We start from the raw sequence: 25,769 nt of genomic DNA, 5'->3' as shown, positions 1-25,769 counted from the left end.
TTGTAGTGCAAGGCTTCAGAGTTTAGTGGCACGGGATTTCATGGCATTTCAGGGAGAACTACAAGCTCCCACTGGCTTCATGTATTACCACAAGGCAGGAGATATTTATTTCTACTGAAAATAAAGAAGACTTAAACCACATAATTGGGATTTGAACCTAGATGCAATATATTAAACAGTCTGAAGCATTCAGAAAAAGTATCTGTTGAAATTGTTCATGGATGCCTTATGAATCTTTCAGCAAACCTGGGCTGAATAAGCAAGCCAAGTCTTGTCTTTGCAGACAGATTAACAACCTTTGAAAACCTGCCAGGCACTCTCCTAATGCTGCAAGAACCAGAATATACTCAAAATATACTCTGAGAATACAGTGCTATGGCAAAACACTCCTTGCAGAAAGTCCTTTCAAAGCCAAAAGAGCGAAAGTCCAATGTTTAGGATATTGACTCCTCATGTGGCTGACTCACTCCAAGCCCTTGCTTAGATAAACCCAAACATTAGCTCAGCTTTTGCTTGGTAGCACCATTGGAAAGGACTTCTCACTTGGGCAGAAAATCTCGTTCACTGCATGCCTCTTCCAGATATCTCCAATTCTCAAATTAAATATTCCAACTTACTTTCAGTTGTCCCCTTGAGACATGAGCCATGAGGTGTCAGAAAATAACATCTGATGACACTTGAATAACAGGTGATCATGTGCCAAAGGCTGCTTTAGATAACCAACCTGCCCCTCCCCAGCTCCCACCCACTGGTTTTCTGTACCATTGTTACCATGAAAAGAAAAGTGCTTAAAGGCAGGAATTCTCTCTTCAGGCCGGGCATAGACAGCCACAATTAAAGCCGTGCATGTGCATGCACATTATAAATTCCCCATGTACCTGTACTTGGCTATTTTGTTTTAATATTTCAACTGAGAAAAGCATGTTCATGATATAAATTTGCTAATCCATGGTAGAAGCTGAAATTGTCATCAAGTTATTACAGCAAAAAGGTATGAGCTGTGGATGATTACACTGTAATGTCAGCATAACTGCAGTCACTCTGCTCTAAACTTGGACCAAAAAAGAGAGCAATAACTTTCACCAACTCTCATATTTCAGCTCCCTTTTAGTTTAGAAAGAGAAGCCTACAACAAGAACTGTGGTTCATGTCACAGAATCCCTTTGGATTCTTCTAACCTGGTATCTCAGTGAGGTAATGAAAACTATTCATTTAACAGCTAAAAAAACCTTAAGACAATTTAAATATTCACAAGCCTCAAAGCTCTCAACCTGTGTTATGCCTGAAGAGATTAAAAAAAATTCATTGTATACCTTGTTCCTGATTTCAGAAAAAAATCAAGCTACATACAAGTAGTTATGATTCAGGCTCTAAAATCAAAGCTAACCCAATGTGGTGCTAATCAGAATCTTATCACTTGTTTTTGAGTTACAGAAACATGCATATCTTAATCTTGTTCATCATGGCCACTGAAGGTCTAAATTTTTGGCTCTCACAATGAAAAATAACCAGCTCTAGATATAAAATGGCAATTCTAATATTTACTTTTAAGCAGTACATTATTAGTATGGTCTCAGACAGAATGCAAAGAGCTGTACTGTGTCCAGATGGATCTACTGGGCACACTGGAGGAGCTGGAACTTCACCAGAACACTTCAATTGCTGGTCCAGCTGGGAATGAGTTATCTTGGTTTGGGTTTGGTTTTTTCTTTCAAATTTAAGGTTTCAAAATACACAAGTAATTTTAGTAGAAAACATAAAATACCAAAAAAAATGTTGAATTAGTTATTTCACAGTTTTTTTGCTCTAGCTGATATTTTATTTTGAACTTTTCGAATGCTTTACATGATTGAAGAGAAATTAGAAGTACAAAATGGTATCAGTTTTCCCTCCTCCTCCATGGAAACCTGTAATTTTTAAAGAGCATCATAATTGGTTATTCCTCGTATTTATACTCCTTTTTCCAAAATGAGAGAGACAAGAAAATCATCATGTTCACAAAAGAGGTTGCTATTGTCACTGTCAACATGAGCACAACTCACCAGCTCTTTTCTAATGCTTCATTGGGCTACTTACAGAATTGCTCCAGGTCATCTCTGTTTTTAGACTCAGGCATGGCAGTGATTGTGAGCAATGGGCATGGATTTCCTCCTAGAGTCTGGCAGAGTGTCTGCTGCCTCCAGTAAACCTTCTTAGGGTTCCTATTTTGTTCCAGGATATCAAGATGGGACTGAAAAAGAAGCAAGGAAGCAGATTTATAAAGGAGTTCACACTCTATAAAACCTGATTTTATTCCAGTAGCTGTATATTATTTTTAATTTCATATCTCGCTAACTTCCCAGCTCCTCTCTTCTGCCAGTTAATATCACCACCTTTTACAGCCCACAAATATGCACAAGCCATTCACAATGCATCCCAGACCATTGAAGCTGCACAGAATATTTATTCTTATATCATGATCTGCTTGAGGGTGGCCCTTTCTGTTGCAGAGGGGTTGGACCAGATGATCTTTAAATGCCCCTTCCAGCCCGAACTATTCTATGATTTTGCCTGAACACTTCCTAGGTGCTTTTGTTAGCATAATGAAATTTCTATGCATACATGAAATCCAAACGAGAAGAATTCACTCTTGATATTTTAATAAGGGTTTTGTAGAAATGTGAGAAAACTCACCAGTTTTGAACATTTACGGGATTGATTGCTTAGCTGTCAAGCACTTGCCAGTGAAACTCAGTGACAACTCCATATCAGAGGCAGCCAAAAAGTTTATATCGAAACAACATTTTGTACAATCAGTAGTGGGAAATTCAAAGAGTGTCTTTCCAAGAAGTTATTTAAAAAGGGAGATTTTTCTCCCCACCCCCAAAGTTTATGACAGTTTCAAACAATTCTAAAGTCCAACAGCTTCTTGAGAAATTTGAGAAAAAGAACTGGCAGCTTAGAAGAAAGGCTTTTTGGAACAAATTACGATCGCCTCATTAGACACAGAGCCACTTGTCACCCACACACCAGATGAAGTGTAGCTCTCTGTTTGCATTGCAATTGATGAGTGTGAGTGATGCCACTGTGGAGCTCCAGTTGTCCTCTCCCAGTTGGTGGGAATAGGTGCAGTGAGCACATTTGTCCTGACAATAACTAAAAAACATCAGTTCACTCGATAATCCTCACTGGGTGATGGTTTTTCTCTGTGAGTCAGGGTTAAATTTTAATCCACATTTACGGGACACCACATTCCCATTCCTCAAACCTGGAGGCTCACTCTGTTTCAGACTGATTTCCCAGCCTCCAAATGGAGCCATGAAAACACAGAACTGAAATTTACAGCCAACTATGTTATAAAACAATTAAAATACAGCTCTATAAAGTAAGTTCAATTATTAGATGCGTTTAACAATCTCACATAGATACAGAGAACTCAACATCATCATTTACTTATGTTCTTGATACTCAGCGAAACTTAATTGGGTATAGCTACCACAGAGATTTGAGCTAGATATCAAAACAATTAATACTGTGATGTAAAAATAGATAAATTACTGTTCATAAAAGAAAAGTAATTACTAATGGACAAGAAGTAATGAACTGCAGAATGTATGCAGTTCAAATAGGATTCTGCAATATTTCCTGCAAATATGCCTATAACCATTAAATATATATGATATTTAAAAACATTTTCAAATTACTAACTCTATATACAATTTTTTTCTTCTTCCCCAAAGCACTATGTATTTAATTGAGCCCTTGGGTTCATAATCACTTTTAATTTATTATTGACATGTAAAACCAACACACTTCACCAGTGGACAAATGCTTTAAAATGCAATCTACTGATGCACAAAACTGATTTAGTTTATTTACTGTGGAAATAAAAGTAAAATGGAAATGTGTATTGTGCATCACTTGACATTTTAAATTAGCCCAAGCAAAGAAGCCTTTCAGAATTATTAGAAGTAGTGATTTTGCTTTGGCTAGAGCTGGACATGACAATCTATCAACCTTTTCCACCCATAAGTCCCATTTACCAAACTTTATGGTCCTTATTGTGTCTGAGTTCATTTAAACTTTTCCTGAGGCAAAATTCCCTTTAACTTCAATGAGCATTTTATTTGAAGAGACAGTGAAATATTTAAAGACCTGCTCCTGTAAGCCTAGGAATAACATCTTTTTCATCTCTATTCTATTCATTCAGGAGCAGGTGAGATATTCAGTGATTCCCAGAGCACACAAACTCTCCAATTCTCTCTTGCTTTGTGCCAGCAGAAGGTAGAAATCAATAACAGTGAAATAATGATGAGGCATTGCATTTATGTGAAATGTATGGTGGTGAATCAGTCCAACCAATTCTTCAGTGTTGCATATACTGTAGATATTTGTAGATATTTATGCCGTCAGGGCTAAAGGTCAAACCCCACCACGGGGGCATACATCCTTCCCCATGGAATTTTAGGAGTGACTGGTGAGGTACTGATGAGAAGTGAGCTGACAGACATGTTTTGGACTGAAGGCTGGACTGGCCTTCTTCCAGATACTGGAAGCAGTTTCTTTGAATGTCTGTAATGGGATGCAAAACAGTTGACAAGAGACTTTCTTGAGTGGGAATCAATCTGAGCCTCACTCTGCTGGCGTGCCAGGCAGCACAGCGAGTCCTGGGGGAGGACACTCCCCTGGGAAGCACAGCCTCCAGCACCTGCATATGGCAAACTGGTATCCTTACACAAAACAGGGTGATCTTAAACTCCACCAACCCACACCTGTGTGTATTGCCCAAAACAAAATGTGTTGGTAATGGAAACTGAGGTGAGAAGGAAAGGAAACTGATCCACTGGAGCTGTGTGGTTTCATCTGCAGTAACATCGTTCTCATCTTTAGGATCAAAGCAAAGCTTTTCCCAGAACTATCATCTCGCTTCTTTCATCCTATCTCCTCTTCAAATCCTGGTCTCCCCTACATCAATTATGGAGGAAGCACACTGGATGCATTTCCCAGAAAATTCCCTTGCCATCCACCCCTTTCCACAGAAAACAAACTCGTGCCCAGCAAAAAAACTTAGAACAACTCAGTTACTGATTTTATGCTTTAGAGTTGTATTCTTTTAGTTCCTGTACTGATAGCACGGGTGGGAATGTCACAAATTCCTGCTGGCACTCCAGCTGGCACTGAGGGAAGAGGTGGTATCAGATGAGGTCCAGCAGCCTGCTTCTACTGGGTGCAGCTCTGAAAGCTGGGCTGTTACCCTGTGGCAGGAGGAGGGCCAGGCAGCACATCTGAGTTGTCTTTAGGGTTAGCCCCCTGCTTCCCAGCCCATCAGGAGGAGAATCCAAGGGAGTGGAGACACCTTCAGTTTGTATTCTGACTGCTATAAGCACTAATGGTTTGTGCTCAGCTTGTCCCACAGAGAAATTTCTTTCCTTCTACAGCATTCTGGGCTTTACAGCTGGCAGGAGCTGCAGCTGTAGCAAAGCAATTTCACCATCATGATCAGAGAATGGTTTCAGGGAGAAGGGACTTTAAGGATCATCTCATTCCAACCTCCCTGCCATGGGGAGGGACACCTTCCCCCAGAGCCCCATCCAGGCTGACCCTGAACTCTCCCAGGGATGAGGAGCTGTGAATCCTCTGTGTCATCTCAAGATCTACACACACCCAAGCAGCTCCAGCCTGCCAGGGCCATTATCTTATCCAGGTGGACATGTCAGTTTTACCATCATTGTGGAGAAGGTGTAGGGGTAGTGGTAGGCCAAGTAGCAGACATCATCTTTGTGAGGGAACTTGATGCTGAAGGTGAGGGTGTAGTAGAACCTTCCCCTCACACCTCCTCCTGCAGCTGCACGGCAGCGGTAGTGGTTTCTGGAAGGAGAGAAAGAGGAGGGAATAAATGCTTTTTCACTTCTAGATGTGCATTTGAAGCAGCCAGGAGAAAAATAAGCATTCAGAGAAGCATCCACACAACAGGACACAAAGGCCAGCTCGGAGTTAGGAGGCAGAACTGTATGTGGCAATGCAGGGCACAGCCAGTCATGGGCTGCTGAGGGATGGGAGCACTCCCCCTGGAAAATAACATCCATTAATGCTTCACTTTGTTAAGATGTAAATAAAGAAGCAGCCAGCTAATAGTAGCTCATATAGCAGAGTCCAGACATATTTAAACTATGCATTCAGCCAAAACTGCTGTATTTCTTCAGATATCCACATTATCTTGCTCAGAGGTGCAGGTTCCTATTCACAGCCCTGAACAATGCAGTGAGAAAAATGCTCTGCAAAAAGCCTGGAGATTTCTAAAATATGAATACCCCAAACCAACTATTCAGTTCCACCACAGGAAGAAAAGGAATGATATTTCAGGAATAAAAATAAATAATAAATAGGAACATACATAAAAATATTTCAGATAACAACAAAAGCACTTGGTGAGTAGGAAGAAGAGGAGAGTGGGTTTGGGTAGAGACTGGGCATGAAGGAGAAGTGACCTCACACAGATTGCCAGTTGTGACCTACTGGAAAATTTCTTTGTATCCCTCTTTTTTGAAGACTTAAGCCTTTCCATTTCAGGGGGCAGTGAGGACCAGTTGCTCCCTAAAAAACAGGGAGCTGAGCTTGGCATGGAAGACAGAAGAGCCGGGAACTCTCAAGGTAGGGTCATCTCCCACAGCACCTGATCAGGGCATGACTGGGGACAGAGAGGGGTCCAGGCCATCGGACAAGCTGGGGGTGGTGAGGCAGGTCTGGCTCCAGCCAGGTCAGTTCATGGGTCAGGATCCAGATCAGGGTTTGTGGCAAAGCAGGGATGCAGTAACAGGGACACAGCAGTGACTGAGCTGAAGCCTCACTACAACAGAGCTCTGGGTGAGGCTGGTCAACACTGGCAAGGTCTAAGAGAGCACACAAATCCTTGACACTGCCCTCAATAAAACTACAAAATCTTACAGCAAGTCCCTCAGTCTAGTGTCAGGAGCTGACCTCTTGCAGAAGACTTACTCTGATGAGGAGATTACTTCAGGGTGAGCAGGAAAGTTTTCTTTCAGCAGAGATGGAGTGGCAAATCATGCACTTTAGGGAGAAGCCTCAGAGCAAATTGCATCCATAAGTACATTTCAAAGAATATTTTTCCCACATTGCACCAATTACGCTGTTGCCAAACCTTCTGATTCTGTGAAGTTTCTTTGACAAATGTTATCATCAATGCTGCATTAAAATGCAAAATAGAAGAGGCAACCAAAGGATGCAATTTCAGCTCCTGAATTTTACAATACTAGTTTATTTTGTTGCTGTTCATTTTTATTCACAGGGGTGGAGAGAAAAGATAATTATTCTTGTCAAATTCTCCAAAATAATCAGCTCTTTTTCATAAGGGAGAGACAATACAATGCTGCTAGGTTTTCACTTGAATTCAATAGTTGGGAACATGTGGGGTGAGTGACACCGACTGGATCAATAGATAGTGCAGGAACACTGAGTCACAGTGACAGCCTGAAAAGCCTGAGATTTTATTCTCGGTTGAAACATTTACCCCAACATTTCCTTTGCAAATAAAGCACCCTAATATTGGACAAAGGAAAAAAAATCAATAAACCCACAAATATAGAAACGTGTACTTAGCATTTATATATGTATTTCACTGGATTGAAGGTTAAAGTCTGGTATTTTTTTTAAAGTCAGAACAATGGCATTTAATAAAGCTCCTGATAATTTTGACAATGAAGGACAATAAAGAACCTCCTGCATAGTGCAGAAGGAACATTCTCATCTCTATGGCCTCTATTACACTCAGTGTCACTTGGAAGGTTAGATCACCTTTTTCATAAAGAGTGGTCACAAAAGTGCTGAATTATTCCAATTCTCCCCTCCAAGTTGACATTTGTAGTTAGAGGTGTGGGAGGAAGCAGATCTTTGCAGGCAGATGCTGCCTAAATATCTCACAGACATTATTCCCACCTGGAGTCCCTAACACTCCAGACTAAAGGCTTCTCCCTCTGTAGTCATTAATTCTCCAGCCAAGTGTCCTCTCCTACCTAAAACAGCCACTTTAACCCAGGGGTTTTGCAGCAGGAGACATCTCTGTCCTTGATGCTACAGAGGTAGTTCAGTGTCCCTCACTGCTGCCTGCTCAGACGTGATCCCAAGGGCAGGGATGCACAGCTCCCACTGCACTGCTCAGCAGCACATTTTGTCCTTGTTCCCAGCATCTCTGCTGTTCCACCTAACTGCCCACCCAGAAAAGATGTTTCCAGACTTTTGAATCACTTCTTGACATCTGTTTCAATCTATAGCAAGCTATCTGGCAGTAACAGGAAGTTTACAGGCAGCTTTGGGAGACTTCAATATTCTTTACTCTTGCATTAAAAAGAAAAACCCCCTGTGTGTAAGCAGTGTAAATGATCATGTACTTTTGCTGTATATAATCTGGTCTCCTCACAATCCATCATACAGAGCAGTAGCTCTGAATATTTTTAAAAGAAACCTAAAAAAAATAACATTTTTCCTCTGTGCCTCCCTCTCCTCCTACTGCTGTCAAGCCAAAATAGCTCTATTGCTTCCTTTTTCCTCCACCAGACTGATAGTTTTTAGTTCCTCACCACTTTTTCTTCACAACGTCCTACCATATCAGCATGGAGCCTAAAGTAAGAAGAAAGGAAAAGGAAAGGAATAAAAGACTGTGGCAACATCTGGTCCCCACCACCTTATTTGTCTTCTCTTTCAAAAACATGTTGAAAGTCTCTCACGCTTTCTAGAAGCAAACACACTGGTTATGGGAAGGAAAAAAAAAAGAGACCACAGTGTAGTTTTCTCAATGACCATTCCAGCTGTATCTACTGTGCCTTTCAGTCACTCTGTAGTAGTGAAATCATTTTGCTTGCTGCTCTCCTTCAGAAAAAAATGCACAAGTATTGTATTTCCAGCATAGCAGTGATGAAGAGTTAATTAATAATAATTATAACACTACTTATCTTTTACACTGCAAGACAATTTTTGAGCTTAAAAAAAAGTCTTTGCCCACACTGTCTGATTAAAATATAAATAAAATTATCCATTCCATTCTTTGGGTGGCAGATAAGTGACTCTAATTTTCCACCCTTTGTAGGTGGAGAAACAGACACAGACAGGTGAAGCAGCTTGGACAAAGATGCAGGCAGGAGAGGAGCTGGGTTGTAACTGAGGAATCCAAAAGTACCAAGTGATTCAGGAATATCTCTGCCATCTGATCCTTAGACTTCCTATCTGCAGCATTTAGTGTTGTAACAAGCACTGTTAGATGATGGAATGTGGCTTTTTCAACTTAGACTAAAATGGTCAAAGAAAGTATCAATATCCCAGACTTCTGGGCCACTTCCAAACAGAGCTCAAATGGAAAGTAAAATGTTTCTCTCTTCTAATCTGTTGATGTATTCCTTTGGTCCAAAATACTTCCCTCCCATAGTTTGGTGTCCTCATTTTCCATGTCTGGACTTCTTTGCATCTCTAAGTGTGGCTATTAAGTGCAAGATACTTTAGCAGCACCCTGATTCATACCATAAAAAACAGTATTTAAAAATTTATTGGGCATGGCTGTTATTTTGGGGACTGCCACATTGGAGAGCAGAAAACGCACAACAAACCTTCCTTTCCAAAGGGCAAATCCGTGATAAGGTGTTTTTGTTGTCAATACTTCAGGCAGAATCCCAGCTGAAGTGGAATATTCCCCCAGCCATTGTGCTATTAAGGTGTTCAGTCATACTGCAAAGGCCAGGTGCTCTCAGAGTGAGATTGATGTCTCACCCTCTCACAGATATCATTAGAGCTGAGAAGTGACCTGCTAATGTTATGATGTTTATTTCATCTAATGTGATTATAAAGATGCTGAAAAGAGAAGGCCTAGTTCTGACATCGTTATGATCACTAAACAGCCAAGTTTTTAGTGCTGATGTGAGAACAAAACACTCCATGTACCTCATTACTATCTGACCTGACTACTGTCTGAAAAAGCTGGAGGTTAGATAATGTGCTTAGAATGAGCCATGGAACCAAAGGCACAAGCACATCGTCACCAATTCAACACTCAGCTGCCATTGTTCCTTAAATAATTTGCCAGGAAGGAATATTATTCAGTGCATAAAAGCTGCCAAGACAGCAAGAGAATTAGATGATCTTATTGTAACTGCAACTGTTTATCATGGGTGTATCCTGTCACTTCTCAGAGAGGCAATAAAACAGAGCAGAGGTGTCACTCAGCTGCTTTTTGACAGGAGCTCAGCCAGTATTCTCCACAACACAAAAACTCTTGTGAGACTTATGAGAGAGGTACACAGTGACACAGCTGTGCCACAACATTCATCTTTGTGAGTGAACTGCCCCCTCCTCAGGGAAATTGAGTGCCAAAGCTCAGCCAGCCTACTTCACACAGACATCTCACCAATGAGCTGTGCCTCCCCCTGCCCTCCAGCTCAGAGGTGTCTCTCAGTAAAGGCCCTGCTGCAAAAACAATTAAAGGCATCCCTGGGATAGTCTGTATTTTTGAAAGTATAGCACTCTTTTCCCATATTTATTAATAACTCCTGGTAAATAATTGGATGAGGCTCCCTAAAAAATATGCAGCCCCACCTTAGGATCCCTGTGACCAGGGTGAATGGAACTGAATTGAGCTCTTTTCCCAAAATACTGGCAGTGAGATCACTGCAGCAATCCCATATCCTCCTCTTCTGAGACAATGCCTGAGCAGCCCCATCCTCACTAATTTCACATTCCTCCCCCCTACAACTTCTAATGACCGACAATCTCTTTTATAATCACTGAAATTAAAGCATTGAAGTTTCAGTAGAGCTGAAAATGTATTTATGTGTGTGCATGCACATTCTTGTGTATACAAAAATATGTGAGAACCAGGAACACAATAAATGAGAGACAACAAGTACTTATCCTAGATGATTATGTTGACATATAATTCAATGTACAGCTAGAAAACACAGAATATTCCAAATCAATAAAACAATTCTCTTATATATTCTGAACAAGAATCTGATTACAGGCTTAATTGCACAATCATGGCTTAATCTTGGAAGTCAGCTGTTGTTTAATCACTGCACAATAGCTGCCTTGTTAATGATATGGGAAGCCACAGCAATGGTATCCAGCATGAAAAGCCTGCCCATACTCAGAGAAGAAGAATGTGAAGGGAAGCCACTGAACCACACATGTGAGCTCTTGAGGTAGAAAAGGTTAAGGTCAGGTGCATGAAGGTCAACAAAGAGTACTTGAAACAAAATAAAACATCCACTCAAATTGCTGTAAACAGATGCCAGGCTGAGAGAGGACAATCTGTGCTTTCAACACCTCCCCACCCCCAAAAAAAATTACAACAGAAATTAGGACAACTTGAAATTTTTTTCTGAGGCTCTGGCACACTGCAAAAGCAGCCTGAAACAGGGAACTTACACAAATATCAGCACTGAACTTGACAGGGTTCCTTTACACCACTGTTGTACACTCAACCCATTCTTTGGCTCCTCATCTCCTTTATCTCTTATTAAAGTCAGTGTATGCAACAGAAAAACAATCACACAGAATTACACAGAATGACTGGGTCAGAAGAGACCTCCAAGATCATCAAGTCCAACCCAACCCTAACCTCAACCAAACCATGGCACCAAGTGCCACCTCCAGTCTATTTTTTTAACACATCCAGGGATGGTGACTCCACCACCTCCCTGGGCAGACCATTCCAGTACTTTATCACCCCTTCTGTAGAAAACAATGATCCCATCCAGCTCTTTTCTTCCCAGACAGGGGAAAAAACAACAACACTGCTTCTCCTTTCCTTCTCCTTCCTCCTGGGCAAGGGAGTTCTGCATATTCCCTGGCATCTAACAGTGAGATCCCACTTGTGGCTGTTTTCTGAGGGTGGAAGCAGATAACACATTGAGCCAGCACCAAGTTAGAGACATTTGGAACAGGGGGCACTGCTGGCAAGAGGCTTGTGACATCAGTGCAGCTGGCAGGAACAAAACAGTGGAGAAAGGAAGGCAGAAATTATTCACCAAAAATACACTTACTTGTAGTAGCAGATCTCCTGGCCTGCCCGAATCCAGCGAGGCCTGCCCTGGAGAGCTTCCCTCACTGAGTACATGACCAGCTGCATGCCTACAGAAAACAAGACAGCCTCAGGTGATGGGAATTCTCTGGCTGGAAAAGATAGGAGTAGGGAGGAAAAGGCTAAAGAAGCACCACTATTTTGTCAGTGCTCTCTCTCTTCTGATAGTCTATGCAGAGTAAATACATTCCCAGAGCTCTCAAAGTGTTTTATCCTGAGACAGCCATGTCTGTACAAAAAGCCCCTCCAGAAGAAATGAGCTGAATGGAGTTTATAAAAAATAAATTATTCTTCTGGCTTTTGCAACCATTTTGTTCACAGAGGAAGGGAAAGAAAATAATATGTATCAAGGCATCAACAAGATCAGTAATTTGGTTAGTCCAATATTTTATGCTTGGCTGCACTAATATTGAACTTTTAATCCTACCAGAGAGATCTGTGGTGCATCCAGTACTCGCCTTCTGAAATCAGGAAGCAAAACTAGAAGGTTTTAAACTTACTATTAGACCTAAATAACAGCTATGTGCTCTAAATGCTGATAGCAACAGCATCCATCTTTGTACTGCATCACCCCAGAGCATGACTTCACCCTGACCTCCAGAATATTACCATTTCACACCCTGAGGGCCTGTCTCTGATCCTCTGCATGGAGGTTTTTTATAATTTCTTTTTGCTGTGCACACCTGCCTGCTCTTTAGGGCAGGGTGAGGATGATACCCTCCCCAGCAGAGCTCTCTGCACAGGGTGATTCTGGAGAGGGGCTGCTGGGGAGGCTCCTGCCATCAGCTCCAGTGGACCCAGCACAGTGATGATACTGGCACCACTTCTGTGAGAGCACATTTAAGACAGAGAAAAACACCCTCCCAAGTATTTTTCCATGAAAAGTTGCCCCCCGAGTCTCTTCTTGGGCTGTTCTTGTGCTGGGGGGAGGTGATGCTTGAAAATCATTAATACTGATGGCATATTTGCATTAGCAGCCATCAGTTCCCTTCTTCTTTTGGCTTTCCCTGTTAGACTGTCCAGTGCTGCTGGAGGCAGGGACTATCAGCAGCAATGTCCTTCCAGGCACCTTGGCTATGCTGTGGGGCAGCACTAACTCACCACAGCCAGCAGTGGCCTCTACAATGCTGCTTTCTGAACCAGTGCTGGAAGTGATGCACAAGAAGCAATTCTGTGCTTGGTACCAGGACATGGTCACCATGAATTTTGAGAGACACAGGCCTGTCCAGATGCCCATTTGATCAGAGAAGGGATGTGGCTCTCTGTCTGCAAGGGTCTTGATATCCTGAATGCCAGCTTCTGCCCCTTCTCTCTGAGTCCAAAGGACCTACACATGAAACTGTCTCAGAGCAGGTGTTGCTACTGCTCTGCCATCTCATTTTAATTAAAAAAAAATCAGTTTCTACTTTTTACTTCCCCTGTGGAAATGTTCACTTTTAGAAAACAAACTGAAATCAGGGTTCTGATGAAATCCCATTATTTCCCTTGGTAGAGTAAGTTAGTGAGAGAGGGGGAAGGAGAGAGGTGGAGGCTCTGCCTCCTGTCTTGCTCTGCTCCTGGCCACAACTATTTCATTAAATATCCTTTCTGCTGATTTGAAAGTCACACAGTGCCATCTAACCAAGAGCAAATGGGAAAAATTAAACCAGACAAGTAACCAGGAGCTGTAAAAAAATTGCCACCCAGGGCACTTTGGCACTACATCACAACTGAGGCTTTTTGTCTCAGAGTGTGGGCATTAGCCCAGGAAAGTGCAGAGAGAATGTGACAAATAAACAGCATCTCCTACCACTGCTCTGTGTAAATGCTGTGCATGTGCTGGAAGGGGTAGTGAGCTTTGCTCAGCCAAGCCAGAAAAGCTGGAGCTTCACTGCCTGCTTGGAGCAGCAGAAAGAACCCACAGAGGATTTGTTTAATAGCCAAGCCCATGAAGAAGCCATCCAAAAGCCAGCCATGGCTTAGCCTCCCTCCTTAGTCCAGATGGTATTTTCACGTTTCTCTTCCAAATATATTTTTCATCGCATGCTTGAACATGTGAGTCATGTACAGTTTCAGGTACACAAAATGAGATTATAAATGCCGACAACAGCCAAACTAGCAGACAACAACCTTCCATCAATAATAGCCTGAATCTGTGGCTACAAGAGTAGAGGCACTAGGGGCTACATCAACAATTGCATGGTGGTTTAAAAAAGGACATCAGCATCCTTCATTTTCCGGCTCCTACCACACTGAATTGTTTGGTAATTTAGGTAAGCAGTATAAGATGACCAAAAAATTCTGTTGGGGTCTGTATGAATACTTGAACTTCAGCCCTTTGGGTTAAAGATTAAATGCCTTTTAATTCATCATGCCACTCACCCAGCCAGTTTCACATATACAAATAATTCCAACTCCTAATGCTGTTTGTTATAGGTACATTGATCCTCAGAGAGTTGTCCTGGTGCTGCTAGAGGCTGCAGCCACAGGGCTTCAGAGGAATGCAAAGCCTAATATTAGGGACTTATTAAACATTCTGAGTCAGGTCTTAAGCTAGTGTAAATTAACAGAGCTCCATGGAAACAAACCAAAAAAAAACCAACAACCCCGCCTATGCCAGCTAAGAATTCAATCCACAGACTCTTTGAAGAAGAAATAATTTCTCTTCTAAAATGGGTATTGAGAGATGGGATTTGCCCTGCCTGTTTCTGAACAATTCTGCCTTCCTGCTGAACCATGACAGGAGCTCAAAACCGCAAGGAACAGATTTTTTTATCATCATTAATATCAACAGAAATTTCAGTAGGTCTGAAGATGTCTTACTAGATAAAGCCAAAGAATCATGAATATTTGTTTGAGGATTATCGCATTTATTTAAATCTTAGGAGTACTTTCCAATCCTATGCTGCTCATTCAGTTCCAACAGATTGTCTTTCCCCCCTAAGCTCTCCCAACCCTAGTGCCATACTTCTTCAGTTCTGGTCAATAAACTCCACAGTGACATTTATTTCCCCCTACAAATCCTCTCCCAGGTCTCAATATTCAGTTTCCTCCTCAGTCCTCCTGAGGATAGACAAAGGTTCCTTGACAAATCTAAAGTGACTTTTTCAGTAGACTTCAGGGCAGCTAAGATTGAATTTACAGTCTCCCTTATACTTATAGACACGGAGAGTTTGAAACCTTTATGGCATTAAAAAGGTATTCTTGTGGAGAGAAGGCCACCCCAACTCCCCAAAGGCTCCTACCATAATTAAATTGGCTGTTGAACTTCTCACAGTTGATGATGTTGAAGCGATAGGGAACCGCTGACTTCATGTCCCGGACCTCGAAGTAGAACCACTGGTGGTGCTGGTTGCTGTTCACATCTGCGTTCATAATCAGGTCATACTCAAACCTGCAGAGGAAAATAATAAAAGCAGTGGCCATGAACACCCTCCAGTCTGCCACTGAGCATGCTGACAGCAGGCTATGCAGTCAGATTGATTGCTGTTCTGTGAGCATCACCATCAAGCACCATTAAATACTCACACTATAGTAGTCAAAACATTTTGAGCTCTGTTCTCTTAATCATGTTCCTTCCATGACATGCAGGTGTTAGAAGGCATAATAAGCCTCAGAGCATCTAACCTGCTTCCCTGGCTGACCCTTTCCACACCCAGGAGAAGGGCTCCATCCCGTGCTGTGGTCACAGCAGGCAGGCTGGGACACTGTGCAGGGGCACTTACTCACGCGCTTGGATCGCCTTCCGGAGGTTTCCTGACTCAAACTTGGAGGAAAATGTCAGACAGCCTGGAGCAGCTGGGCTTGAGAGGCTGCTGCAAAGCAAAGCAAGGACACCTGTAGCAGATTGCTTCAAATACAAGCCTTCCCCAGCACCCTTTGTATGCTAAAATTGGCTTTAATAATTTTTAATAAGCAAGACCCTGGGATGGAGGAGGAGGTGAACAAATTCATAATCTTTCTGTCCACTGCAGCTTTTCTCTCTGCTCTTGCTTAGTAATTGTAAATCACATCTTTCCTTTTCCCAATAATCTCTTTTGTCACTGTCCATATTTGATTTCTTTATTCCAGTTACTTTCCCACTGGACTATTCCTCGAATTTCATTAATTGCAGAAGGCAGCTTTATACAATTACTCTATATTTACTCTTCCTTCATCTATAGAGTTTCTTTCTCCAACTGCTTAGAAACCCTTAAATTAATCCTAAGCAACTTTATAAGTTTCTCTTACCTCAAGCTATTATCTTTTTTTTTTTTACTCCAAAGAATTCTCTCCAAGTCACCTAGCCTTCCTTTGAATGCAATTTCTTTAAATTTGGGATCCTCTCAACAGCCCACTGCTACATCTTCTCCCAGACCATAGTTGGGTGCTTAAAGCTTTCACAAGGCCAGATGTTTGAGGGGTTTTTTTTGAAGTGCTGTGTGAATGTGACGTGTATGAAACAGGGTACATCTACAGCCTGTGACACTCATGGGAAATACTGCCTCACGGGTGGAAAAGATAGATTTGTAAGTACAGCTCCCAGCACCAGTCAAATCACTGCAAACAGATCCAGGGACAACCCACAGTCCCTTTGGTGTATTTTCTTGTCCTATCCAAAAGTTTTGATGCTCTCCTGCTCCAGTGACTTCCACAACAAATCCTTTACCTGGAGTCTAGAAGGAATCTGCTCCTCCTGGATATTTTCTCTGTTAGGCCTTTACCTGCTCTTACTTCTTTGCCTGTATCAGAGCTGATCAATGACAGCACTGGCAGTGGCCCTGGCTGCAGCACTCAATTCAAGTGACCCACCTGGGATCATCTAAATCAAACACAGTTCTTCCTATCACATCCCCTGGCTGGATTAGGCGGCGAATGTCGTCAAGGACTTTGTCCCTGGGAAAAAGAAAGCAGCAAATCAGCAAATTATAGTGACAGTGTGAGAAATATTCATATAGAGTATTCTTCTAGAAAGGGTGTTAGGAAATTCTTTTTAAGGACTGGAAAGGACCTCCAGGTGCTCATTCCAGGTGAACTTTTTTTCCCCATCATGAGAACGCTTGTGCTCCGTGCCCATTACAACAAGTTGCCTTTTGGGTTAAATGACTGGTTCTGGAAGATTAATTATTAATATTGACTGGATTGTGTCAAGTTTGATTTATCCCCAGTTCTTCCTAGTAAATGCCAACCCCCAAATGGCCAATTTTACCCTGTGAGGAAATATCTGCCATAACTTACAAACCTACTAGTCTGACTCATAGGGAATATTGACTCTAAGTCAAGCTGATTTCTACTCATTATTAAACAGAGCTTCTCTGATCCCTGAAGATGATCAAATGTGGAATACCAGATTTTCTTCCTGACCTTTGAAGCAATCATGTTATGCCTTGAAGCATGATATGATTAGTCCCATTTTAGCTGTACAGTTACACATGTTGTAGCCATAAAAGCAGAGCTTTTAGAGCAACAGTGCAAGATGATGTTAGAGTGATTTTCCCTAAATAAGATTCCTACCTTATATATTTACTGCAGAAAGATATTATTTTGTTTCTCCCTGGCAGTCAGAAATAATTGGTCTTAACAAATGCCATTTGTTGAGCAACTATAAAGTTTAGCATTGAATCCACCACCTTTGCTACCTGCCCATATTCCCCTATACCACTAAAAAGCAATGTAAAGTCATTGCATACAGCCCTCCTCGGAATAAAAAAAAAAACAACTTTTAAGAGCATTCTCTCCCAGCACAACTTCAAAACACAACTTCCCACTCATCTGAGCACCTAAATAATGAGAGGTCCTTCCTGAGAGGACAGAAAGGATTTCCCCTGAAAAAAGCAAATGGGATGCTGCAAAGGTGCACTAAAGATGACTGAATAAAGAGTAAGATTGAAGTAAAAACATATTCCACAAGGACACAGAGGCTTCTCCATCTCTAAAATGGACTTGTTCTCATTTGTGTTCTAACAAGGTCACAGATTCACAGCTCATCTTAGATTCCCATCAAAAATATAGGTATATTGATGAATTTATCACTCAATTGAGGCAAATCACTGGGAAACAAAAGATTTGTTCAATAACTTCCCTAAGACATTCAGAGCTGTTAGAGCCCAGCTGAGCCAGTTCTCAGCCCAGGAGCTCTCAGTGTGGTCACTACCTCAAAGCACAATCACCTTTGGACCCCGTGCTTGCGCTCCAACAGGGGCTTGCTGTAAGGAGGGGGCTGGTGACCCCAGAAATCCGGGAATGCCAGCTCTCTGTAGCCTGGGATGGACTTCACACATCTGGCCCTGGCTGCGTAGAAATGAGGGCTGTGGAACTGGACATCCCCTTGGTGTTTCTCCAGAAGATTTCTGGCTACATCTGAGCTCTCCGTTCTCCCTCCAGGACTAGGATTGCCCTCGCAGGGAGGGTAAAACATTTTTTTGTACCAAGCAGCATCTTTTGGGAGAGAGCACAAAGCAAACACATGACTCCTGGCTGGATCTTCCTCCTCACAGAAGCCTTTATCCTGGGTTTCTTCAGCAATGTCTCTTTTTTCATCATTTTTATCCCATATGCATTCCTCCTTCTTTCTCCAGCTCTGCAAGGGGACTTTGAAACCCCGTTCCTCTGGATCTGGTCCCATCTCTGTGACACTTTGGTTTCTCCATCTGCAGTTTGGATGTTTCACAGAAGTAGCACTTGGAATGAAATGAGAGGGAGCAGAGGAAAGATTCTCAGTCCTGTCCTCCAAGCTCTTCTTTTCCTCAGACTCCAATTCAAACTCCTTTAAATTTAAAAAGCAGAAGAAATTAAAAGAAACTACAGACAGATTGTGCCTCCTTCCAGAGGAAGCCTTTCAAGGAGGAAAAGAGGAAATATTTACAGATCTCCCAAAACTGTACTCAACCAATAAAACAGCCATAGCAAAATCAGTGCATGGACCACCTGCCAGCATTTCTCTATCCACAAAGCTGTTCAACAGAAATCCTCAGAAACCAAAAGGATCTGATTGGAGATGACTCGTCCAGATGACTCAACCAAAACAAATCATTCAAACAAAGAAGGGAAGATATTTTGCAAGGCATTTTTTTTTAAATATAAATGCTACAGGTGGGTAAAGGTGGCCAATCTGTCACGCAAAACTCCACCACACCTTCCTGCAGGAGGATGATTTAATCTTATTTGGCTACTTATGGTCACAATCAATATCACAATATTGTGTGTACAGGAGATACATTAACCCAGTGATCTTTTTCAGATTGATATTTGAAACAGGGTTTTCAGCTCTTCTAAATTCCAAAACTTGTAATGAGTGTGATAGTCCCTATTTTTTGTCCCAAGCATCACTAGAAAAAAATTGCTTAAACCATTCATTTCACTCAGTGCCAGTGCAATCTCCTCTTCCTTCAAACCACTACTTGACAGTATTTACTTTTCACATCTCATTCTGATTTTGATATTGCTGTGGAGATTGCCAGCAAGGACATACATTATCTGACAGATTTCTCATGTGGCAATTGATTCAACAGTGCTTACTTAATCTACACCCAGACAAATGTGCATCAAACATCATTCCTTTTATCACTCATGATTCACACCAAAAAACTACAGCAAAAAGTCAATCTTTGGCTTTCCAGTCCTGTAAGACTTACAGATTCACTTGTGACATAGCCTTGTCTAGCTATTACTTGTCAATACTCTCTTTCAAGTATTTCTTAAAATCTGGAATATTCACAAATAAAGGAAACTGCACTGCAATCATACCTGAAAATTCTGGGAAAGTTCTGCACACAGAGCTTCATATTTTTCAAGCTCTTGTTCTGGCCGGTCAAGCACTGACCTTGACCTCATTTTATTCACATCTGTCTCCAAGTCACAATCCTACAAAAGCAGAATTAGAAGAGCACGTGTATTACACCTGCCCCGTGAAATGATCTTAACCATCAGTGAATTTGAATCAGTGAATTGAGGATAAAAACAGTATCTGAAACTTTCACAGTTGAAGGCTGCTGCATATTAATGTGCAGCCTCGCCCATGTCAGATGTGAGAACCAAAGCCAAACTGTGGCAAGTGTTCAGCTACTACATAAAAAAAACCCAAAAACAAAAACCCCAAACCAACCCCACAAAAAAACAAAGAAACAAACAAACAAAAAACAGGAAAAGTTGAACCAAGAGGAAAGGATGGAGACATGGCATTGATGGCTCAGCATTGCTTTACAGAATTATTTAATTCAATGTGCCTGTGTCCAACCAAATGCCATCAAAGAAATTATTTGCTCCTGACAAACAGATTCATTTCCAAAGCTGTTATAAAAAGAAAAAAGTAAAATTGCCTGGATGCAGCAGTGCCCATGGCATTTCAAACCCTGAGCCACACTTGGGTCACAAATCAGAGTCAGAAATGTTGTTTGGGCAGAGATGAAAAGGCAGTGAAGACCTGCCAGGAGCATGAGGTTGGATGAAAAGGATTTGTCACTGAGAGCATAATGCTGCGTAAGAAGCTTCAAATTTTGGATGGAAAAGACGAGATGGTTGATGTGGTGATTTTTATTTTATAGAACTCTCTGAACAATTCCTGATGGAAGGGCAGAGCCAAGTTTCAGTTTGGTTGGTGTTGCTAGCATGCATGGATATGTGTAATGTAGCTGTGAAAATGTTTGTAAATCACATCAATACCACCAAATGTGCAAAGATCTTATTAAAAAAAAAAGGGGGGGTAAGCTGAAAGTTCATTATCCATTCCCTGCTTGTTTTTCCTTTAGCAAGGTTTTTTACAGGAGATATATGACCAGCAAACAAGACAAACTGTATTTAAAACTCATATTCAGAATAAGCTCTTAGGCAAAAAAAAAAAAAAACAACATCCCCAAAACTGCTTACATCTACTTGGTAAATCCTTATGAATAATGAAATAGTTCAGAAGCATAGAGGAGCTGTTACTGAATGAATAACTAATTAAAGGAGGAGATAAATCCACTATGAGCCTTATTCCTAATGAGCATCTTGACGAGCTCCAATATTCAGATAAAAACAGCCAGACAGGGGCAAGTTAGGACACTCAGATAATGTGTGGGGATTTTTTTAACTTCCTTTTTTTCACTGGGTGACATCAGTTTAATATTTGAGGAGAAAAAGACAGGGCAAGTAATGAGAACTCCCTTTTACAGAAGTCTCAATCATTTCTAATTAGACTGTATCTGCAACTTCATTTCTTTAATTTGATTTCCCAAGCCACTTTATGTGGATAAGACTTATTAGCACCATTCACTACTCTACATTTGCATATGAGCTTGTTTGTATTTTCACAACAAAAAGTTTGCACCCTCATCCTCAGCTGGTAGGAGCTTTTTTTTTTTTTTTTTTCAGTTAGGTCACTGCAGGGAGAGTGCTAAGGGAGAATTCAGAGAAGTATTGAATAATTCATTGTATTATTTGTCTGTGTGCAGCAGCAAATAAAGAAGGAATATTGGTTCAAATGCACCATCTGTGTCTTAAAAGAACTAACCTTTCCCTTAGGGTAGGTGCACAGCCCAAATATGCTCTGATATGGGAATAAAGAGAGGGTTAGCCTTTCCTAGATGATAAATCAATTTTCCCTAAGTGCCATTTTCCTGGCACATGCCTAGCAGATCAAAGATCCACCATTTATCCCTGGCTGTGGATGTGATTCTGGGCAGTCTCTGTGCAGGAACAGAGAAGTCACCCCTCCACCCTGGCTGACAAAGCATGAAAATGAACAGAATAAATGCAGGGCCCTTTTTAGTGAAAGTCAGTGCATTCTCCTTTCCTTCTTTCAAGTATCCTCCTATTATTCATGAAGTGTGTTCACGTGGGACCACATGCACATCTACTGTCTCTAGATGGTCTTTCAGGGTGTCAAAATGGACAATGAAAAGTTTTATTTTCCAGTATGTAGATAATCATAGGATTTATGTCTTGTATACCTACTTCCTCTTTACTCTCCACATCCTCATTATCCCAGTCTTTTTCAGTCTCTTCCTCTCCTTCACTTTCACTGTCACCTGCAGAAGTAGGAAGGAGGCAGAGACAAAGGTGTTCAATCTAATATCCCTCTCATACCCCACAGAGAAATATGTGTAAATTCTTCTATGTGTGCCACACAGTCCACAACCCACCACAACCCTGATTAAAGCAAATCCCATTTGTTAATCTCATAGAAATGAATTTGGCACTAATTCACCCAGTTTTTAAAGCTCTGTTCTCTTGGACTCAAGTGCTGCCTTTCAAAACCATGACAAATGTCCCCGTGATATGGATCCAACTCATTTTACAGAGCAATACAGAGATTTTCTGCTTGGCTGCAATGATATTACAGAATGCTCTTAATCTGTATTATCTAGATTAGGGTGTTTTACTGCTGTGATTGTTATAGTATTTCAGCATCTTCCACACGAAATTGAATGCAGCAGAAATTGCTTCTGTGTATCATGGAGCCTTTTCTGCAGAGTAGCTGTCCTGCCTGTGCGTGAGTTCTGCTTTCCAGCAAGAGCTCCCATCTTTTACTCATGCAGCATGACTGCTGTCTGCTTTTACTTTAGAAAGGGAAAAGGATAATAATCCTTGCAATTCTTTACTGAAAAAGCTGCAGGGCAGTTTTTACCCCCAAGCAGCCAATGCACAGGCACAATTACGTCTCCATCTGTTACTGGGGAGCAATGGCAACTCCAGCCTCTGCTATACCCACTCTGCTTCATTGTTTTTGGATAATTTGAGACTTTTTTTTCCTTTTATTGCTCCTTTCCAACTTCTCTCATTTATTCTCCAAACAGACTCTAGCAGCTTCAAGAAGACCTTGTAATTTCTTCCCTATTGAGTGACACTGTAGGTTATCAGATTAATTTTAACTGTAAGCCTCAGGATTATGCCAAGTCTCCCTTCCCCCAGATCCCACACTTAATCCTCATGTCGTGCTCCCTTTGCTCCTTCTGAACTCACCATTTAGCCATTTATCTTCAGATCCCTCACATGGAGGTTCAGCATTGACATTCCCAGGGAGAGGGAAGGAATAGGAACTCCTTACATTCACCACAGGCAGATGCTCCTTGGGGTAGCACTTTCTCAGAATATGAGTGGCAGTATTTATGATAGGATCCAGATTTTTACAAGATAAACAGTCCTAGGAAACAAAGGAGAACTACATTAAGAATAGTCTCTTACAGCAGTCCTCCCTTGTCACACATAATCCCCCAGAGCAGAACCACTCTTCTGGTGAGAACATAATTCTCTTTACCACTCATGATTCACACCCATAAACTACAGCAAAAAGTCATAATCTTGGTTTTCCAGTCCTATAAGACTTACAGCTTTACTCTTGAAATAGTCTTGTCTAATCATCACTTATTAATACTCCCTTTCAAATATTTTGGAAATTCTGGAATATTCACAAATAAAGGACCCTGCACTGTGATTGTACCTGAAAATCATGTGAAGGTTCTGGACACATTGCTTCATATTGTTCACATTATTTCCCCTTCTTTTTTATCACTGAAGAAATATGACTGGAACAGCAGGTCCTGGAGCTCCTGCAGTCCATCTCTTACAGACACACAGGCTAGCATGGAGCTCAGGGGATTTCCATCCCTGCTTGTCATCAGCATCTCTGAGCCCTGCTATACAACATTGTAGTCAGGGCATTAAAGGAAGCTAACACAGGTAACAGTAGTGGTGAAGCAATATGCTTTTTAATATGGATTAAAAAAATGCTTTGTGAAGCCCATGTGTATGTTTTGGCTGCCAAAACGTGGCAAAATCTGTGCTTCTGCACCTTCAGCACAACTATACCCAGAGTCGCGATGGCAAAACTCAGAAATAAACTAGTACAGTTAATACTACTATTTCAGTATATTCAAGGTGCACAATGTGTTCTCAAAAGGAGCACTCCCACTGTACTCTGCTCTCTGTGGTTAAAGTATTAGGCCCAAGACCTATTCTGAAAGATCACTATAACATAAAATAATTAATAACTGCAGCATCCCACAATTTCTGCTGCTATAATCCATAACAGGAGATAGAAATGTAAGGATTTTTTAGAGTCCAGACATGCTATGAAGACAAAATATTTTGTATTTTTTGTTGAACTGTTGTGCAAGTGAGCTCCTCAGACTTCTGTTGCAAAGAAAACAAACCAAAATCCCCACAGAAGTAAAGCAAAGACCCCCTGGGACAACACTGAAGTGATGTATGTCTTCATACATCACAGTGTATGTCTTCAATATAACAGAGTCAGGGAGTTTGGATAAAGGAATGACTGTGCTGCACAAAGGCAAAGTTGTTTAAAGCCAGTGGGTGCAATTCTGAGAAAACCCAGCCCTCAGATTTACTCAAATGCAGCACATCCAAAGCACAGCTTCCATCAGAGTGACTGAGCCATAAGTGCAGTGTCCTACCCAAATTCACAATTTTCACTCTGCCTCTCAGCATGTTTTCTTCAGTGGTTTGGAACTAAGACTGAGCTCATCAGAACAGGAATACAACTTAAATAAGCAGCATGAATGTGCTATAAGGCAAAAGAGAAATATTGCAGTACATTATACTACTATTTCATAATTTTGCATCCCTGCGGCAGAGACAAAATGGAACAACCAAGAGGGAAGAACAGATGCTTCATGCCACTGTCTGACAGCCCATAGTCAGGATTTAGGGAGGACAAAATAACCCCAGACTATCCAAACACTCAGCAGAATCAGGCAGAAGGCCAAAAGAACATAAAGAACATAAAATGACCCTTGGAATACAGGCCTTGCCTGACTAACCTGGTCTCCTTCTAAGAAAAGGTGACACTGTTTGGTGGTGAACTTTACAGTGCTGGGTTAATGAGTGGATTTGATCTTAAAGGCCTTTTCCAATCAAAATGATTCTGTGATTATAAAGTACTTTATTATAATCAGTAACAGGAAAATGGCTGTATTGGGGTTCTTTTGGTTGTAGAGGATTCTACTCTGTTTTCTCATGTATGATTGAATGGCATTATGAGATTCAGTGGGATTAACCAGGATTCCTGTAGGGAGGCTAAAAAAAAAAATCATCTAAAGCTGACATGCTTACAAGACTCACTGCAAGAATTTTAATATGTATTTCTAGTTCTCTGGCTGTTTGGAACTAGGGGGAGAGAAAATAAAATTATGAAAGCATCTCCAAGGAAAGTTTTATTATGGGTAGAGCAAGCACCAAGGAGAACTGGTTTCTATTTCTGTTTCAATTTATTCACTCCTTCATATGGTTGCCTTTGTTTCCTTGTTATTAAAGGAAAGATTAGGAAAGTTTGTCTACATGTGGGAACAGGCTAATATTCTTAACAGTCTACTAGTTTAGTTTACTAAAACTGATCTGTTTTTGCTAAAACAGTGAACACAGGACTGCTTAATTGCCTGCCTTGGGACAATCATCTCAATTCACTGCCAAGTGAATTTAAATAGTCAAGAATAAGGCATGTTCATCCAGAAAATGAACTTCAACACATGGAGTTACTCAATGATGCTATTTGAAAGTCATGTTTTCCTGTACAGCAAATTAGTTTACTAGTGCAAACAAACCTTCAGATACCTTAGAGGGTATTTGTGGGACTGTTTTCATTACTGCTCATAAAGTGCGCTCAGATTCTAAGGTAACACAGTTTACAAATGACTGAAAAATATTACATAAGTGTATTGGAAAAGCCCTTTTTACTGACACCTGGGAAGCAGACAGGACACTGCTCTGTGTGTGTAAGCTATCCCATTTATTTTGTGGTGGGATAATGTGAATG

General features: G+C 41.2%; 1 protein-coding gene across 1 annotated transcript in view; it reads right to left on the bottom strand.

The window, feature by feature from the left end:
• Positions 1–25,769, bottom strand: part of AGBL1 (AGBL carboxypeptidase 1) — a 267,818-nt gene that overhangs the window by 185,377 nt on the left and 56,672 nt on the right. The window contains exons 8-17 of the mRNA XM_063412721.1: positions 22,961–23,141; positions 21,953–22,026; positions 19,766–19,882; positions 18,190–18,785; positions 16,832–16,915; positions 15,766–15,852; positions 15,286–15,434; positions 12,024–12,111; positions 5,703–5,847; positions 2,077–2,230 (exon numbers count right to left, since the gene is read on the bottom strand). Of these exons, the coding sequence (XP_063268791.1) occupies positions 2,077–2,230; positions 5,703–5,847; positions 12,024–12,111; positions 15,286–15,434; positions 15,766–15,852; positions 16,832–16,915; positions 18,190–18,785; positions 19,766–19,882; positions 21,953–22,026; positions 22,961–23,141 (1,675 nt within the window). The remainder of the gene's footprint in view (positions 1–2,076; positions 2,231–5,702; positions 5,848–12,023; positions 12,112–15,285; positions 15,435–15,765; positions 15,853–16,831; positions 16,916–18,189; positions 18,786–19,765; positions 19,883–21,952; positions 22,027–22,960; positions 23,142–25,769) is intronic.

The sequence above is a fragment of the Prinia subflava genome, chromosome 15 (genome assembly GCF_021018805.1).
Source record: "Prinia subflava isolate CZ2003 ecotype Zambia chromosome 15, Cam_Psub_1.2, whole genome shotgun sequence".
NCBI classification, from domain to species: Eukaryota; Metazoa; Chordata; class Aves; order Passeriformes; family Cisticolidae; genus Prinia; species Prinia subflava.
Note: the sequence above shows the minus strand (reverse complement) of the source record. Positions and strands in the feature narration are given on the sequence as shown.